Source organism: Bombus pyrosoma, linkage group LG13, assembly GCF_014825855.1.
Source record: "Bombus pyrosoma isolate SC7728 linkage group LG13, ASM1482585v1, whole genome shotgun sequence".
Taxonomy (NCBI): Eukaryota; Metazoa; Arthropoda; class Insecta; order Hymenoptera; family Apidae; genus Bombus; species Bombus pyrosoma.
In genome coordinates, this window is record NC_057782.1 from 6,186,825 (window position 1) to 6,206,950 (window position 20,126).

The following is a 20,126-nucleotide window of genomic DNA, read 5'->3' on the forward strand; positions in this document are numbered from 1 at the left end:
AAAAATTCCCACGTCGACGAGCAAGAACCTCTGATAAAGACCGAGTGGAAATTTTCTCTCGTTTTCTCACGATGCAACAACGCGGTTGATAAACAGCATTCTTTTTCGAGAAAATAAGGAAAAGAAGAGAGAAAGAAAGAAAGCGGACAAGCTGATAGGAAGCAAAGAATGGAATATCAAATTGACGTCAGCCGAACGATTTAGCCAACGGTTTTTCAAACTGTTGCGTTTATTTACATCAGTGATTGCAAAGAAATAATATACATACGAAGCATCGTTGTAAACGTTCTGGTATTTTTTCGTTTCTCGTCTCGTGTTTCCTCGCCTCTCATTTTTAAAAACGTATGTACGTTTCGCACGTTTTTACGCCACATTCGAACACCATGGGACTTCTCCTCGACCTCGTTTATTTTAATATTGCATCATCGAAAAAGGGCGCAATCTTAAGCTAGTTAAATCGCCGGAAAAGTAGTACACATTTCTGTACTACAGTCGCTTAGTATACGTTTTCTTCGTTCATCTCGCTGTTTCTTATTTTTATTTCGATCTTCGCATTGCTCTACAGAGTTCGAAGGGTCTACCACCGAACGCTGATATAACGACGATAATTCGCTAGTAGATAGAGTATGCATTCGTACATAGTAAGGCGTTATTGGACGATCGTTGATACAATCTTCTGACGATTTGCGAACACGTAGCTTGTCACTTTACGTGTCTGGATATAAGATTTTGGAAACTCGATAAAAGAAAACTGATGCAAAAATAAGTAGAATAATTACGTCGTTGAAATGGAAGGGAAAAGCAAAGGGTGCATGGAATTAAAATAAACAGATGCAGAGTCAATTGAAATATTATCATAAATATTCAGAGGAGAAGGAAAAAGTGTTCGGTAAAACGTTGTGCTATAAAATTACGATAAAAGATTGAAAGGACAGGGAACTACAAAAAAGAAAAAAAAATGTAGAATCAAATGAAACATTGATTCGTCCCGTTTTTATTATACCACCATACGGAGAGAACGAGACGAATATATGTTATAATTGAATATTAACGCAAATATTCAGGAAGAAAGGAAAACTTATTCATTGGAAAATCACATAAACGTTTAAACATATTAAGGATAAAATTAAAGGTGCAAAGAATTACACAAAGAGCGCGATCGATCGAAATATTAATGAAAATATGCGGAAGGAAAGGAAGAGGCATTTAATAAAAAATTTGATTAAAGCTAAAGCTGCAGTGAATTATTAACAATTACGACTGAGATATCAAGGAAATTGGAAAGAAGGAAGGAACCAATTATTCGGTGAAAAATTTTTTTAAAATCAAGCAGCCTATAAAAAGTGTTCCCTTCTTCGAAGAAAACACGATTCAGATGTGTATGCACGATCGTGGAACATTAACAGAGCGTGGAAGACGGTCTCTTCCGACGTGCCCCACGCCAAATCGAAATCGTGAGCAATCGAACGCGACACGGAAGCGCAAAATTTCGATCACCTGCTACTCGAGAACAACGATGCGAACTAGCTGGCGCAAGCTGATCGACCTGGCCGCCTTTTTATTTATCACCGATTCATTTAAATACCTTAGGGAAGGAAGATTATTTGCTATAGAAACGCCATAGTATTTACAACAGGACGACGTTAACGCGTCGTTCTGACTCACGAATTCAATGGAACATCAGTGGAAACTACGATACCATTTTTTTTTTTTTACTTCTTTTTTCTTTTTTGATGAAGAGAAATCGACGATCTATTTTCATCGTCGATGACCTAACTCTATGTTATCTTTAATCGATATCATTTTTTTTTTATTTTTTTTTTAAGACGATCTCAGAACGATTTTGTGAGCAGCAACGAAAAAAAATGAACGTTTATACATATGTACGCGATAGTTGTTGCGTATACGTTATTCGTGACGCCAATATTTCGAACGATTCGAGCAATCAGGAGAAATTAATCGACTTTAATTACCTTTCCTCTCGACGTGCCTCGGTAAATATACGATAGTTCTAATTTACATAATATATCGATCACACAATAGATCGTTGACGTATCGTCTAATTAAATCACCAGCAATTTCTGTGGATCTAGGAATTACAGTAAATCGAATGAAATTTTCCTGTTTCATCGTACGTTAATCGTAAAGCATAAGTTACTAGACAATTCTATTTAGACGACGTTCCCTTCATTGAAATCTTGAAATAATCGATCGGAACTATCGTAAAGGCGTCAACTGGGTCACTGGTAATCCACCAATCCGAGATTTCAATCGCTCTCTCGTTTCTCCGCTTTTGATCCGCCCCATTCTGTTCGAAAGTATTTTGGCGGTCCTTCCAGTCGTTAATTAAACGTTAGTAGTTAAAGTATCTTTATTTTATCGTTAGACATATCCGAGGAATACAGAGCTATTTTAAAGACGGGATTCTTCGCGTAAGATGCAGCATTATATTAGAAACAGTCGTTTCGATGGAAACAGCCGTCGAATCGGCCACGCACAGTGTCTTTTAGTTTCTAAAAATCGCGTCGTTGCGCGGGAAACTTTTCCGAGCAACGTCGACTACGTGTAAATTTTGAACACATTCGCTGCTATGTATTTAAATATTACTTGTCCATTTCTGGAATTGCAAATTTTTCTTCATCGAAAGCGTCCTTATCTTGAGTAACAATTATTTGTTTATTCCACGCTTTCCTCTAGTCTTTTTAGGTCATTCTATAACACGCGAAAGCTCAGCAATTGCGCCAGTAGAGCCTCGTACTGTGAAATAATCAGAGCGACGTACCGTGTGCGTCGACGGGATCCGCTAATCCTTAGATAATTAAATCGGCACACAATATACGTCAATAGCAGCGAAAGTGTTAACCTCGATTAGCATCCAAATGGCCGTTAAACTCGTCGTTCCAACGGAATCTTTCAGGGGACAAATTTCTACGGTATCTCTAAGATTTGCCTAAGTACGATACGGCATTTGAACGTAGCACTTGAACTATTCCAAAGGAGAGGAAGGAATTAATAGTAACTGTTTTATGTACAACATGATAGTTCATCATTCATCCATGCATCTGTTCAATTTCACTCACTCGCACACTGCTCATTCTCTTGTCGCGTTTCATTTTTCATTGAATTTAAATCCACTGTCAGCGAATTATCCTGGAACCACCGCAAAGCATCCTCTTGAAGGCTTGCCTGAACTCTGGTGAAAATACCGTGTATATCACAGGGTTCAGGGTGCTGTTGAAGTAGCCCAGCCACAGGAAGACGCTCGCTATTAGCTCCGGTGGCTCGCAGGCCTCGCACGTGGCACGAAGCAACGCGACCAAGAAGAAAGGCAACCAACACGCGACGAACGCCCCGGTGATTATCGCGAGCGTTTTCGCAGCTTTCCTCTCGCGTTTCGACTCGATCGTCTCGCGTGTTCTCTTGCTCGAGGAGGTCGAATGGCTGCTAGAAGGATTGGTGACGGTGGTCGTCGTGGTAGTCGTTGTCGTTGACACCGTTGACGGTGTGACGGTGGTCGACTGCGTCGCGTTCGCGCCGTTGTACGACGACGACTTCTCCGGCGAGATCGACGAATGGTCCGGCGTGGATCTTGTTATGGTGAACGCTGTTGACTCCTCCCTCGGTCTGAAATGTACGTCAGTTTTAATCAAGCTGTAATTAAAATTATTTTTGACCTCCTTAGGTGGATAGAGATATTTTATATTGTCATACAAAAGTACAGGGATGTTTCATTGTGTTTCATCGAACGTAAATTTCATTAGAAAATTAGCAATACGCCTGTGTTAATCGAATGAGAATTAAAAACGATTCTGCAGTATTGGCTTGGTAGAAATATTCTATGTTTGCTTAAAAGTATATGGACATTTGGTTATTTGCGATAGAATATACATAATCTAGTCATAAAATTACGAATGGCCATAATTCTGTGACATTTGTAAATCATGTGGATTATTTGAATTTGGTAGGATTTCATCCTCTGTTGGAGGTGTCGCAGAGTATAAAATGTAGTTAACGTTAATGTTGCTAAACGTTAACGCGCAATAAAAAGATTAGTATTTGCAAGTGTCGAACGTTATGGAACAATTTCGTTGTTTTTGAAGAGTTGTCGATTCATTTGGTTGTCAAACTATGCTTACATAAAATGCATAAGATTCGTTCAAATTGATAGACTATAATCCTGACAGTGAAATTTAAAAACCAATAATGCTTCGATAAATTATACATTCAATTTTAATATAAATATCGATAAGTTCTTCAATGAATTTGTATTTCGTGCGATGTATGCACACATTTCGAGATTAATCGTTTGGTTTCTGAAAATCTCACGCCATTCACTTTGTTCCATTACTAAAATTAGACAATATCCAGAAAATGGAATTCATCAGTTTGATGTCCTAGTAGTTCAATGAATTTATCGATTCTCCAAGAAGATAGTAAATGTTTCCCTGGAATCTTAAGTTATCCTAAGAAATCCTAAGTTAAGAAATCCTAATCCCATTAATTCATACGTTTTGCTATCACGTTCAAGTGTTTTTTATGCAAATCGACCAAAGTGTCCACACATTTATGAGCAACAGCGTACGTTTAACAAGATTTCTGCTAGAAATGCCACGTAATGCAATGTAACGTTAACAAGCTGTTACGTATAAGTATTCTCAGCGATTCAGCAACGTAATTAGTCTGTGGCGCGCAAGAAACCGGTCTCGTGAAAATCACGAATGGGGAAGGATAGTTAAGGCACGCCGCTAACGAGCCTCGCAACCGTGTATCTATTCAGATTCGTGGGGGAGAAGCGGAACCTTCTTGTGACGAGTCTAAGGATGCCTCTTCTTTCACGAGGTGGTTGCACGATAGTTCCTGGTCTCTTTCTGATTCGCTTTCGTGCCGCCTGAAATATCCTCCAGTACAGGAATAGAATAACGAGCAGTGGCAGGTAGAAAGTGGTGCAAGTGGCAAAAATCTGCAAATATATTTAAGAAAATTTCACACTATCGAATGGTAAGTATTTCTTATATATATATATATATATTTAGGAAAGGTCATACTTAAAAAAGAAAAAAAATGATATCGTTATGCAATAACGGGCGAGTAATATCGTTACGTAACGAGTTTCAATTGAATGAATTTCAATTTCACAGGAAGATTACTCCGGTTAACAAACACTGGTGTTTGTCACAGTGAATATTTGCATTGGTCTTCGTGTATTTTTTTTCGCTGAATTCCAATCTGTGATCAGATTTTTTTTCAATCACGCAGAGTTTTTATTATTTATGGAAGAGTAATTTTAGAATTCAATATGTTGCCAACCAATTCTATATCGAAACTTTCTTTTCATTTGATCCTTGTATATAATATGTGTTTCTGTCACCTTGCTCGATATTTCCTCGATATTTCCAATATATTTTCAAAAATATTTCGCTCCCTACAAAATAAACTTTTCATTTGTTTTCTAAATAAACATCGTATCTATCAAATTCTTCGACTATCTGGCAAATAGTCCTTCTTCCAGCATTTCGTATTATACTCCTGTTTACCTAGCAAATGACATAAACGTCAGAAAATCAACAAGGATACACTTGTCCTATGTTTCGTGTGTGATTTTTATATCTGAATTCAGTACAAAGACGATTGAACCTTATACGCGACGAAAAAAAATTAATTTGTAAACCGCTGTCATTAGATTCGACTTATAACGGATTAATAGAGGTGTAGAGATGTAATTTCGAAATAACTCGAGGAAGATTCTGATTTATCAAGGAGCAGGTACCTGGTATGCAGGGTCCTGCGACACGAGACACGTCCCATCCGCTATACGGTCCAAATAATCAGGATCCTTCCAGCCAAGTTGAGGTGCCAACGAGATTCCTAAGGACACCAACCAGACGGCGACGATCAACATACCGATCCGCCGTGGATTCCTTGCCTGAAAGTAAAGAAATTCTTTCACCGGCTATCACACTCGAGAATTGACGAGTCCTCGTAACTCGAGGATTCCCTTTTCTCTTCAAAATATTTTTATAATGACCCGTTCGAAATTAATATTCAGATCGAGGCCAAAGAAGGCTGCATATCGATGATGTTTGCACGATTAAAATAGTAAAATCGCTTTCAAAGTGGCCTGAAACGTTTTCACCTCATTGGTTCGAGATAATCAGCTTACTCGATTGCAACAGTATCACGCGATCATAAATCTCGGATTCCATAGCAGCAACTATCTCCAACATGCGATGGGATATCGTGGGATTCAGATTCGATTAGCTATTGACTGTTAGGGATAGGACGGTGGATTGATTACTAGATACGAGTAGGAAATTTCGATATACTCGTCGATTCTCAAACAGAATTTCCATGTAGAAATTTAACCCTCGGATAATAAAGCGTGGATAAGCTACGTGAAGGTTGTTTTATCGCGCCTTATACCGACGATTATCATCTTACGACACGGATAAACTAATTAAAATTCAAACTGTACGTTACCAAAACGATAGAACTTAAGATTATTGCACACGGACTAATTAAAAAAGATTCTGCGGCACGTTAAAAAATGCAAAAAATATATTCAATCTAATAGATAATGTAAGGAAAAATTGGTCGGTTGGTTTTGATCAAATAAAATCGGATATCGTATGTTTGAAAAATTCTTAATCGTTTGAAAATCCCGGTTCTACATCTAACTGGACGTTATCCGGGTATAACGACACAAACTTCCAATTTCTCCGACAATTTTACTGTAGAACAAATCACGCGTTATTTCACGATACGGCGCACGAAACAGTGCAATGTTTTCGTGTAAAAACGGACCAAACATTCTATGGCCATACATGCAATAATCCTACTAATTACATCCCCCGTTTTAATGATCTCTGGTCGTACAAAGGGAAGCAGGACACCGAGCTCGATTATCGAGTCGCATTCTACGATCAATATACACGAGCGTTTCCACGTCCCAGCATATCCTAATCTCCTTCTCGATACTGTCATCCCTCCGGGGTCCACGCGATCGTGACGTAAGTTCGTCATTCGTTACCGTTCTAGTCTCACGAACTACCTGCAGACCGCGACAGTGTTAATTAACCTGTATATAATTGAGATCGGTGACTGCCCAATATCTGTCGACCGCGATAGCCACCAGATGCAATATCGAGGCAGTGCAGCAGAGGACGTCGCTGCTGGTCCACATGTCGCAAAGCTCAGGCCCCAACGACCATCCCGAGTTTATCTGCAATAAACAGAATTATCTGTTAAAGGGGTATATGTCGATGTGTCGTCGTGATGTCGTTCGATCGATCACCACGTGAATGAGAATCCTAAGGGTCGGCCTGAACAAGTTCATTGTCACGTGTCATCGATATCGTACCATACGTATTATGTTTTATTCAAGCTGTGTTATTTGAAGGATAAGTAGATTCATTATCATAAATAGACTGTACGCGTTTATGGAGATTCGTGTTCTTACGATCTATATAATAAACGAATGATTAAGAATTTGTCTCACCCTCTAGATTAGAGTTTCTTAAATTATGGGACGCGGAAATATTTTACAATCGCTACGCAAAATGTCGACTAACTGCCGTTAAAGGATTAAGGAAAATTTATCGAGTTATTAATTGACATTAAGTATAAAACACCAGCTTTTGAAGAAATCGTTTATTTTAGTGGATTTTAGTCCGAAACTAGCACAGAATTCCCAGCAGTTTCTAAAATGGTCTTAAACACGTTTCTAACTTTTTATAGATATCTATTGCCTGTACACATCGAGATTGAATTAGAGTGTGAACGAGAAATATGTGTAAATCAATCTTATTTCGAAACCGACAGGCAAAAATTCGTGAAATGTACGTATACATATGTATAGTACTTATCTATAGTAAACAAGCACATTTGTCTCGTCAATAAAAATAAATAAAAATAAATAATAAATATTAATATATAAAAATTTAATTTCCTCCCAATAAGCGGCAATTAGTGATCGAATTATAAATGTAACAATGAATTATTTAAAATTCAACTTCTTTCATTTATTGTCTATTAATATTTTATTTGTATTTGTATTTATTTTATGTACGGTTTTATGTATATAACCGATAAATTAGAGTCGCATAAAATTTTCCCGGCCAAAACAGGGGTCACGAATGGAAAAGTTTTAAGAAGCGCAGCTGTAAACGTCATGAATGGAGAAGGTGCTAGCGACATGAAATACTCCTTTTGCTCTTTAATTAATTGTTAGGAAGACTGAGAACTGTTAGCGTATTGCAAATTCATAGGTGCATTTATCAGAGCGACTGAAGAAATGGAACTGAAATGAAAATCCGTTATATCAGTGTCATTTCTTTTTAATGACAGGAGGAAGAATATTCTCAAACAATTTATTCAATTACTTGCACAATAACGATATGTAACATTCTCGTCCCAGTCATAAAATATTTTCTAATATTAATATTCGGCAAACTATAAAAATGTACATGGAAGTAAAAGGATATGCTAACAAGGATATCTTCTTCACTTTAGGATTATTAAAACGTCCATTCTTTACAATTTTCCATGTGATTGTTCAAAGTCCGCGACCGTAGGTAAAATTTCCATTTGTTTCCTAGGTAGATGCGCGAGGAATTGATTTTTCGCTTTTATTACCGAGACGGAATCTGTTCTCTTTTGCCATGTCCCACCTAGCTAATCATCTGCTAGCTGCCTCCGTGTGTATTAGCCTGTTTCTCGAATAATATTCAAAACGAACGTAAAGTCATTAACGGAATGTCATTCCAGTTTTGCCGGAGCATCATTTCGTTGCATTTGATGGAAGAGTCTAATTACAACGTCTCTTGCAGGAGAAAATATGTCTAACAAAAACAGAGAAGGATCTCGACGGCTTGAAATTGTAATATCAGTTTGCTGCGACGCGAAACTACAGTAATAACAGGCGACATAATGAAAATTACTGCAGTGGTGGACCCTCGGCTGCAGAAATTCTCAGCAACTACCAGGCAAACTCCGCGTAGAAGCAGCTATCACAGTCTTCAATGGCATTCCATGGACATGAAAATTCTGCCTCTTTTATCGGTGACAAGCGCGAACTACGTGGAACGCTCATTTCCAATTTGCCATACATGCAAACACTGAAACTGTCGATACTAAATAACACGCGTCTCGTTACAAACTCGAAAACTTTCCCTCAATTTCGTTATATCCGCTATTCGCCTTCCGCGTTGTATAAAAGTGCAAAAAATTGCACGCGTGTCTGTTTTTCTTCGTATCCCATTCGACGAGAAAAAGAAAATAAAGAACAGCGGGGGGAAAAAATACGGGGAAGAGCACCATTGCGAAAATACCAGCTTTAATGGAACATGTACGTTCCATGGACGTGGTTTCTAACCGAATACGCTAAATAAAACATTCAGACAGTTATATGTGTATATTCGCGAGATTGGTGCAACGTGTTTATCTTGAATGTTTAAAAGCAATCATTAACACATAACCAACAGAGAGGCCGACATAAAATACGACCTACAACGGTGTAGTCGCGGTGCTTTCGATAAAAACGGCCCACGCGATTCACGCGTTTATTGTTGCTGATACTATAAATGTAAAACGATGAGATTAAATGCATTTCAGTTATCGTGCGGTTTGATAAATCTAGTGCGGGCAACCTGGTAACCGGAAACGATTTACATTCTTCAGATTCTTTACACTAGTTCTATATTTCTTCACTTCCACATTTCTTTGCTATTTTGTATTTCCTATTCCTACATTTCTATTCAAAAATTTGTTTACTTACTATACCTTTCCCGATCCCCATTCTTTGGATATTTTTACTGATACTCCAAATTCATGCAAAACTTCTAAATATTAGTGCATCAACTCATTTATACGCTTGCCAAACAACTGGAACCCTTTTGAATGATAATAGTAAATTGATACAAATCCTCATAGTCACGGAAAGACTTCAACTTTGACCATAAAAATTGCCCACAGAAAGTCAACGTTCTGTCACAAAAATCTACTCAGTAGATGGAGAAACGCATGTCTTTTAATGCCGTGTTTGTTTCATCACGATATCTCAAACGGTTTTCGAGATATAAGCGTTCATAGTGTCCTTATGTCCCTTAAGATGATGCAAGGACGTCGGATGACCTTGCGATCGCCCTACATCATTCCCAGGAACAGTTGAAAAAACCGTCCAGTCAGCGTCTATCGCTGACCAGCGCGTCTGAGGCGAGCTTGTGATAGGTCAGTGACGAGTCGCGAGAGAAAGGTGCCAGCAGGCGACAAGGACAGAGACAATAAACGGCTGAAAGTTACCATCGTCTTTATACGGCGATATCTCCGGAACCGGAAGTTGTATCGTGATAAATGAGGAAGCATTTTAAAGGTGAAGCTTCCACGCTTGCGCTAATCGTTCATTCATTGATCGGAAATTACTATCGTCGAAGCTACAGCGGTTCAAAGTTTTGCTAATTTCAATTCGGTTCAATCGACTTTCTGCATGATTTTTATGATAAATATATTAATTTCTGTGGAAAGTTTGCTTACGACAAGTTTGTTAGCAATGTAACGAAGATTCTAAATTGGTTTGGAATTTACTACATGTACTTTGCATAAAGCGAGTTGATTAATTTTGTTTATTGTTTATTCACGTTGATTGATGTAGCAGTTTTATGAGTTATATTTACTTGTTGATTCAGGAATGAGACGACAGTAACTCTGCACGTGTACTGAAAGTCTGGCGAGTTGCAAAAATTTACTCATAATGTTGCTGTTGTTAGTAGCGATCGCTCATTTTTCTGATGTTTCGTGTAAGCTCGTAACATGTGCTCGGGGAATTCCTTCTTCCTACTAGAAGACACGTATGCTTGAATGTATAGTTTTCGAAGTTATGAGTTTTGCCGACGCAGAGAACAAAGAATAGGAGGCAAATAAAAGGAAAAGCGGCGTACTTTATGAAGGACCCTTTGCGTTAGAAAAGAGCGAGGATCCTTTCTTTGCCTTCCCTTGTGTATCTCTCTTATACCTCGCATAAACGAGAACGAATAAAAATTTGTCGTCTCAACCTTCTTCCATTCTCCCTTTTTCCCCTCGTGAAACTTTCCATATTAAAAGAATCACGCAGTTAATTAGATGCTAATGAAAGTACGCGCGTTAACTCGTACGTAGGAGGAAGCTTATCTTAATAGAAAGAAGAAAGGGGCACATTATCTCGTGCTATATTTTTGAAACAATTTTTCTAATCTTCTCCTATCAGGAAATGTACATATCAAAATCTACGCGTAGTAAGTTAATTGAACGAAGCTATAGTAGTCGACGTCGATCAAAATTCTCTCGTATCGATGCAGTTTTGTTGTTCTTCGAGCGCGAATGTATCGAAAACTGGTTCGATAAATATGCGTGGCTCGTTAATTACAAATATCGGATGACCCTCCGTCATGGTCTTTATATTCAGCGTTGTTCATTATCATGATGTTTAATAAACTATTAATAATTTATCAGGCGTAATAATTTTCTAAAGTAATGAAAATTGCGATTGTGTCCGATATGAATGTAAACCGGAGTACGAGTCTTCTATTCAAAGGGGTTCGCGCACAGAAATCCTAAATCACAAGAAGGTGGAAAGAAAAACAAAGCTGATGCGAGTGGTAAAATAGGAGCTACGATTGATTTAATACGTTGTCCCATTTTTCCCTGAAGAGAATCCCTGAAGAGCGTTCGGTGTCGCTTACCGAGCGTGTTTTTAAATAAAGCTTCTTCCGCTTCTGTCAAAGTTGCAGAAGACAGCTTCCTTGGTTTGATAAAGTCGATACTTTTTCCATCCTCCTTTGTTCCTCTATTCGAGCATTTACGTAACGAAACGAGGCCACCGCTCTCTAATTTCCATTCAATTTGCTTCCGCCTTAAACCGCCGCGGAACACGTTTACAATTGTTGTTCGATTACGCAACCTGCTTATCGATCGATGAAAGCCTCTTAACTATTTGGTCTTGTCTGATTAACCGAACAGACTTAAAAATAAATTGCAGTAAGGCATGGTTGTTTTATCGAGAAGGATACTCGAGGCGAAATAAGTAATGTGCCTTGTTATCTGTCAAATTTGGTTACCAACAATTTTCACGCGATCTACGTTCAAACTCGATATCGGTAACGCGATACGTAGAGTGAAATATATCATCTACTTATATCGACAGTCATCGACGATCGTAGTTCTCTGCCTTATTCAAATCATTTCCTCGTTTCCGATATTTTCTCTTGCTATATCTAAAGTACACGATATTTTCTTACTCTTTCGTTAGTGTATTAAAAACTAACAACGTTTTATAATACACAACAACGTTAGTTAATCTACACGAAGTTGTTTTTGTAGTTTTAACACATCAAAGTTTGGATAGTTGAAACAACCTTGCCTTACCGTATATTATACGTTGAAAAGAAAAACGCGAAAAAGCGACGAATTTAATCGTCGACAAGTGGAATTTGTCAAGTATGTGGAAAGAAAAAAGTCTGGAGGAGCTGGAGAAGGTATCGTACCGCATCGATGCAAGATATTTTCTCTGGAAACAGAATTTAATTTTCAGGATGTGCATGTTTTCTTTCTTTCTTTTTTTTTTTTCTTCTCGTCCGTGATCCATTACACGGAGAAGCAAGACGATCGGCGCAGCCGTGAACGTAATCGCAACGTTGTTCGCCGATGTGTTGAACAACAACTATCTGAATATCACGAGACTGGGCATCGGTAGACGGGTTGGAAAGCGTTTATTCGCGTACAATAGAAACTCTGGCTCGGTTGCCACAACGCACCGGTCTCGTAAATCATCTGCTCGTGTCAGTGCGCAACATATTCGTAAGGAGATTAGGATCGATACATCGGTATCAGTATTCCAGCAGACCGCCCATGCCTCTGATATTTTCGAAATTTTTTCTAGTTCGAGAGATCGTGGCTATGTACGTTTCTCTAATTATCAACTGTCACGTGGATTTCGGGGTCTCTCGATATTTGCCATAGGTCGATGCCTGGATGTGTTACACGATATACTGTACGATGATACTGTATGATGCTGTACATTCTAAAGCAGAAATGGTTTGGTCAGTGGGTATGAATACGATATTGATTTTTGGCTTACTCTGATTGCTTTTTAATAATTAACCAGTTTTGGTGCAACTTTTCAGACATTCCAAACGAAGATTAATGCGTCGTGTGATTAAATTTCTGGTATCAATAATTCCTCGTAATAAATTTTTACCTTTGTGGATAATTATAACGATTACAAATTATATTACGAGAAGAGATCGTCTATATCGCTTTGAGTGTGCAGTACTTTGACTCTCTCAGTGTGTGGCACGAAAAAGACTCGAGCAAATCGTCAAATAAAGTATTATAAATTTGATATCTTAAATGTTATCATATGTAAGATAATTATTAATAATTTTTTACCATAAAAAATTGAAAGGATTTATTTCTTACATTCGATACTAGAAATACAAGGAATTTTGGGGATAAGAAGGTTTGTATATAATTATTTCTTACGTTGTTCGTTCTGAATTTCTTGATATATTATTGTACTGTTAAAGGGTTAACAAAGTGCAGTGGTGGTTAGAAACTTTTTGCTGAAGTGGAATTTTATTACGTCGTTGAGATAAAAAATTTCTGAAAGTAAACATCTGTGGCGCAACTATTACTTTTAGGAATTTTGAGAATATTTTGGCTGGAAGAATTTTATTAATGCATAAGTTACAATAAAATAGCACTGTACTCTGTAGGCATTTTTCTCTACTTACACATTTATATTCTATATATATTTATACGTTTATATATATTTTCCTCTATGTTTCATAGACTTATGTTCTATGTATTTCTACATTATGTATTCCGTATGTCTTATTTATGCGTCTACGTGAAGCTTAGAGGCGGACAAATTTGTAAAAAGCAAGTAGTATGAGAAAATATAGCAACAAAATACATAATGAAATAAAAAAGTTGGAAATGATCGGCTTAGTAGTTTGTGAATGAAATATTTTGATTATTAAATTTGTGCAAGATGTAATTGAATTCTCAATAAATTACACGAGGCCAGACTGAATATGATTGAAAGCAGCGTTGGCAGGTATTTGTTCGATCTTTCTAAATCGGTCGGCGCCGCAGTAACTCGAAGACAAATCGATTCCAATCGAGATTCAGCGAAATTAATGCCCCCAATTCCGAGCAACAAGTGCCAAAACTGTCATAACGCCTGGTTCGAAATGCAGTCCTCAAAATACGAGTTGCAGATGGAACATTTAATGAGCGAAGTGTCAAACTTCCTTGACGTCAATCCTTATATTATATATCACCTGGAAAACTCACTAGTATATATCACTTGGAAAACTTCCTATTGTTAGTCGAACCAATTCGAGGAATATTGTCTTACAGTGAAGCGATTGTCAGTCGAATGCTTATCGATAATAGATAAACGGAGTCGAAACGGAGTGCGATTCAGTATTCATCGACGTCGCTTGTTTATCAATTTTTCAACTTCATTATACAGGTATTTGCATAACATATATACCTATTGAATATTTCAAAGAATGACTCACATGTTTTCACGCATAATCCTTCAGATAAATTTTAAAAAGTTACGTTCGTAGTCATCATTTTATCTACGTTTCAATGTATTAAATCGATTACTATTACTAAATATATTGCACCTGGTAATCGAGTTATAACTTAGGCAACGATTTCTACGATCACGAAATTAAAATTCAATAGAGAGCAACGAGTTTTATTTATGTCGATTTTAGTTCTTGCGAAATACATTTGTAGTTGGTTCGATCTACTTTTAATAAGGATAAAAACTATAGATAATTCTTAATTAAAGAAATTATTACGCCCAAGAGACTGTCAATTTCTCTTCCTCAATTAACAAGTTAAAGACTTCCAGCTCGTTTGTAATGTTTCTCAATAAAGGAACTATTATATCCAAGAGATTGGCAACTTCTCATCCTCGATTAACAAGCTAAAAACTTTCAACTCGTTTGTAATGTTCATCACTGTCCAAGAAACCCAAGAGTATATTGTAAAGGAAGCCGTAAATCCTGAACCCTAATCAATTACGAGAACAATAAATCACAAAACCTGTATTAAATTCGTCTCCACAGCCCTTTGTACGGCCCCTAAACAAACTCCGCGGAATAATTAATATGGAACCCTGAAGGGACGGAACCTAAATGTAGACGAGGAAAACGACATCGAAATAAGGCCTTAAGTATTACGTGAAATGACTCAGGCGAACTCAATTTCCACTTAGATTCGGGGACCTCGGTTATCTCGGATAAACGAAATCAGGCCAGGCTCGTTGAATCGAGAACTGCCGCTTAAATGAGGCAGGGTATAGAACTGAAAGTTACCAAGGGAGATGACCAGGGTGGGAAATTAATGGCACTTCACAAAGGATACAATTCATGTGAGAACATTTTTCCACGTCCCTGAAGAACCACTCGACGGAATATCGTCCTTTGCTTCGCTCCTTGAAAAATTCAGCTACACACCTTGCAAAAAACCTCCATCCTTTGTCGAGAGTCTTCACTTTCTATTTTTACTAGCCAGCATCCCCTTTCCCTAACTGTCGGCCGTAAAGACGTTGTTACGGACTGTCTGACAGAGAGTCATTAAATTTCCGAAAAATACGACTATTGTTTAGAAAATTGTTTTGAAAGGTGGAATCTTTGGAATAAAACATTTTAAAGTTTACGATACGCGCGAGAATATTTTAGTCTTCTGAACCAGTTTTAAGAGTTGAATATTCATTTGGTTTGAACGCATGCATTTCATAGTCAAGGAAAATGCCGAATATTTAGCTGATGTTGACAATCACGCATTTTGAACTATTTAGACTTCCTGGATCTTTATGCCTTAAGCGATTCTTAAACTTTGTACTTTCAATTGTTGGATTTTTAATATGAAGATGAGGAGAAAAACGTGATAATATATTTTTGTCGATTTTCTGACTTTTATGTCAGTTCGTGATTAAATGGAAGAATTTTTAAGAATAAAGATAATTTGTCAGATGCAAATGTTTTAGAAAGTTAATGAATTGATAAAGTTCTACGAAACGTTTGAAAAAACACATTTGACGTTAACAGATAAGTTTTGCTTATTGCTAAAATACCTGGCACTACAAATTTTTCCAGGAAGCCTTAACAATCAACCTTCGAACGAAAGGCTTCCTTGCAGCAATTAGCGTTTTTTCTGTTATTCTGGCGAATTTCGCGTGAAATCAGAGCGAGGTCGGTTCAAAGAATCCCCAAGACAAGAGGCAAAAGATTGGAAGGAAGGAAGAGCTCGGCTGATAAGAGAGGAGAAGATATATAGGAAAGAGTGACGCACGCCTGCTTAAAAGTCCATTCATGGTATTGGAATCTAGCTCCGAAAGCCAATCGACTTTTGTCTTTGCCAGTGACTCCTATCGCGCTTCGCCTTTCCACATTTTTCTCCTCCTCTTCTGCTGAACAATTTGTTCTGGAAAATCTATCGACGCTTCTGGAGAATCTACAAATGCTCACGAATATACTGGAACACTTGTAGAAACCTATTAGAAATATATATTGTTATGTATGTTATACGAAGAATTTTAAAATTTCGAAACCACGAGATATTTAGTGCAAACATACATTTTCCAGAGATGACAAAAATATTTAAACAGTCAATTATCCATTACGTTAACTGACCGAAATAATTAGTGCGACTTTCTATTTATTTAATTGAACTATTCGTGGCGTATATCAATCTTTTTCCAAATATAGGATTGCAGTAAATGTTTCGCAACTTCTATACACATAATCAAATTACTTTCAAATGTGAGCAATATATTAAGTTGTCCGGAAGGCCTTCGTACAAACGTGAAACCAAGTCTGTGAAATGTCACGGTATTTATCACAACAAAACAAAATGGTTCGTACATAATTCGACAAAATAATATAAAAAACGTTGTGCGTCTATTATTTCCTTATAAAACGAAAGAAACTTTTCGGACAACCTAATAGTTGGAGCAGCCGTGTCTCGATGCGATGTTAATAAAATTTCAAAATTCTTTACACAATATGTACAATATCTTGATAAAAGTTTTCCATAATAACTGTCGAAATATCTTTGTAAATCACTGTATCTGTCCCAGGAAAAAAAGAGTAATCGATTACCTTATTTTTATCAAATAAAAATGTTAATTCCTGGGCGAAAAACCCAACGACGCTAGTTTTACAATACGTTCCCGAACGGTCGCAAAACGTTTCGAAAACGAGGAGAAAATAATTGAGAAAAATGCGATGCAGTGGAGAGAGACGGAATAAGAGTGTATATACATATATATTCGGGGCCGAGATCAGCAGAAATGGAACGGCTGAACAATAACGAACGGTACACAGGCATCCCGAGATACGGAGGACGCTATAGAAAGAAACTACGTCCTTTTTACCATGCGCATCGGGCGATTCTTTCGAGTGAAGAAAACCGGAAGTAGCAGAATGCAGTCGCATTTAGGACACGTTTAACAAAACCGTTGGACGCAACCTTTGAAACGGCGAAATTCTTTCACGCTGCACAGAGATAAATAAAATGATTATTTTTCTTCTCCTGAAAAATGCAACATCCATAGACTCCGCTGATAATTCTATCGTGGAAGTCCAAGTTCTTAATTTTCCTCGCTTTCCAGCGAAGCAAAGGACGATAAAATAATATTTTCAAATATACACGCAGTGCTTTTTTTATCGTTCGTCAAAATAATATGCAAGAGAGATTAAAATATCTGGTTGTATCGCTGACTCAACCCCTGACTTGCCCTTTCGCACCCCTTTATCGCTCTTACGGCTTGTTTACAATGCACTCAATTTAGAATACGATTAAATTATCAACGAGTAAATAATTTTCTCAGACTCAGTAAAGCTTTAGGGTGTCGCTCCTCGCGTAATTGTTTTAAGCACAAAGTATCAAGAGACCGGCAATTATTGAATAAACGCAGAATGTCGCGCTAAATACTACTTAAGCTTTATTTTATCGCGAGCTTCGTTTGCCCTTTTGCCCCTTCCTCCCTGCAATACTTTGTACATGCGTGCAATCAGCCGATGAACCAGCCCCTCTGGAGCACATTTCTTCGCTCAACTTCGATCAATAATCTTCTACTTCCGCCCCGAGGCTGACTGCCAATGAAAGTTCCTCGTCTATCGCACGCAATCGCGAGATAACTTAAAAATTGGATCAATCCATCCGGATGGAATCGACGACTCAGAAAGTCAGTTTTTGGTCGAAATAAAGTTCCGAAGAGCGATTCAATTCGACGATTAAGCTTTCCCAACAATTTTACCAAGAGGACACGGGTATCAGCTACGCTTCGCGAAATTCCAGAAACGTTCAATCGAATTTTTCCGACGAAAAAGTTTTTTAAACGCACGTAACAACTGACACGATTCTGAGCGATATTAAATTGGGTGAAAGACGATCTTGGATTTTCGAAACCTTCTTGAAATTCTTTCAAAGGTATTTCTATTTGAAGGTGTCGTTCTTAGGAGGAAAAATTATTGGATTATTACAGTGTACGGGGCTGAAAACTTGCTATGTGTATTTGATTATATATCAGGAAAACACAGTATAATCTAAGAAATCAGCAGAAATCAATCCGCAGAACACGGCACCGATGAAAATGTAATTAACGTTTCACGTACAACTTCGACATACGTATACACTGACCGGTATCTTGAAATTCCCGTAATTCCAAGGAAACGTAATGAAAAAGATTGAAATGTCGATCGCAGGTTTCCAAATTAACGAAATATCCTTTTGAAATTCTGACAGATCTTTCTCGATGTCAATTTTGATGCAGGCACCGCCTCAGTTTTATCTTCTATTCAATTTGAAGATCAATTTCAGGACAGAAAAAGAGGTCAATCTTCTCGAAGAAACTTTCACAAAAATTTCAGTCACTTTGCAGCCATGGCCCGCCTATCGAAGCTCGGTTCGTTGCATCCAGACAAACGATTTTATAGAAACGAGCAATTTTCCAGGAGAAACGGCGAACGGTCAAGCGTGTCTTCCAGTTGCATGTAGAAAAGAAATATGACACGCGACGAAGCGGAAGGATGTCATGCAATCGGTACGAGAACCTTTCAATAAGCAGACGTTCCGGGATGGGGCGAAGGATGCATCGAGAATAGAAACGTCAAGACGGGTAGATAAAGGGTGGCTTGGTTGAAAAATAAGTAAGGAGAGGCCACGGTGCTTTGTCGTGTTCGGAGGAGAAAAATAAATCGGGCTCCCACGACTATTTATAAGAATTCGCGCATTCACCTCTCGCTTGCTTACTCCGCGTAAAAAGGAAATCGGGAAGAACGAAAAGAAGGAACGATAAGTCACGCGTGTCTACTTTTTTACTGGCATCGTTCGATTTTCGAAAATATGCGTCAGCATTAATAATAAAATGATAGCGTGGTAATAGTTCGAAAGTACAATGCTTGGCAGAAGTATTTCGCTATTTATAAAAATCTGTTGTCAATACATCATGCGTTATAGGTAGACAGATATTTATGCAAATTTTCATGAAAGAATCAAAAATGTGGAACCGAGATAGACAATTTTTACTTACCAGTGAAATATTATAAACGGCAGCTACGTTTTCCATATTTTAGAGATTTTTCCATATTATTTGCATTCTGTGCATTTCTCTAGCTTTGAATTCCCCATAAAAGTTCGCCATTTAGTTATAAGAAACATACTGAAACTTTATTGGTGCAATAATGAGACACGACTGTCATGAATATATTTATAAAATTCGAAACGAAGATGTACATTGAAACTGCAAAACACTTGATGCAAGCATACATTTCGCTGAAATCATAAAGATATTTCAGCAACCATTTATTCATTATCTTCCATTATTATATATTATTATCCGTCATTTTTAACACTTGTTATTATTTGTTCAAGACAGCTTTCATGACATCTATATTATACAATCCACTATTTTTTGCTGTTCTTTAAGCTACAGTGTTTCATCCAACGACAATAGAATCGGACCGTTTGCGATTTTTTCTTCGAAGAATTCGTCATTCGATTATATCGAAAGTAATATGTGACGCAAGATAAAAGAAGAAATTTCGGGTAGAATACGGAGGATCAAACGC

At 37.6% G+C, this 20,126-nt stretch overlaps 1 protein-coding gene and 1 long non-coding RNA gene across 14 annotated transcripts in view; one reads left to right on the forward strand and one right to left on the reverse strand.

Moving 5' to 3' along the window:
- Positions 1 to 211: 211 nt before the first annotated feature.
- LOC122574085 (5-hydroxytryptamine receptor-like) overlaps positions 212 to 20,126 on the reverse strand; it is a 157,966-nt gene continuing 138,051 nt past the window's right edge. For all 13 annotated transcript variants that reach the window (XM_043741219.1, XM_043741212.1, XM_043741213.1 and 10 more), the window contains 4 exons: positions 7,076 to 7,219; positions 5,768 to 5,923; positions 4,800 to 4,960; positions 212 to 3,624 (listed from right to left, as the gene is read on the reverse strand). In XM_043741219.1, the coding sequence (XP_043597154.1) occupies positions 3,138 to 3,624; positions 4,800 to 4,960; positions 5,768 to 5,923; positions 7,076 to 7,219 (948 nt within the window). In that variant the 3' untranslated portion in view covers positions 212 to 3,137. The remainder of the gene's footprint in view (positions 3,625 to 4,799; positions 4,961 to 5,767; positions 5,924 to 7,075; positions 7,220 to 20,126) is intronic.
- LOC122574087 lies at positions 12,601 to 14,463 on the forward strand. Its single transcript, XR_006318893.1, has 4 exons — positions 12,601 to 12,825; positions 12,908 to 13,075; positions 13,152 to 13,486; positions 13,554 to 14,463. It is a non-coding gene; the product is annotated as an uncharacterized LOC122574087 (long non-coding RNA).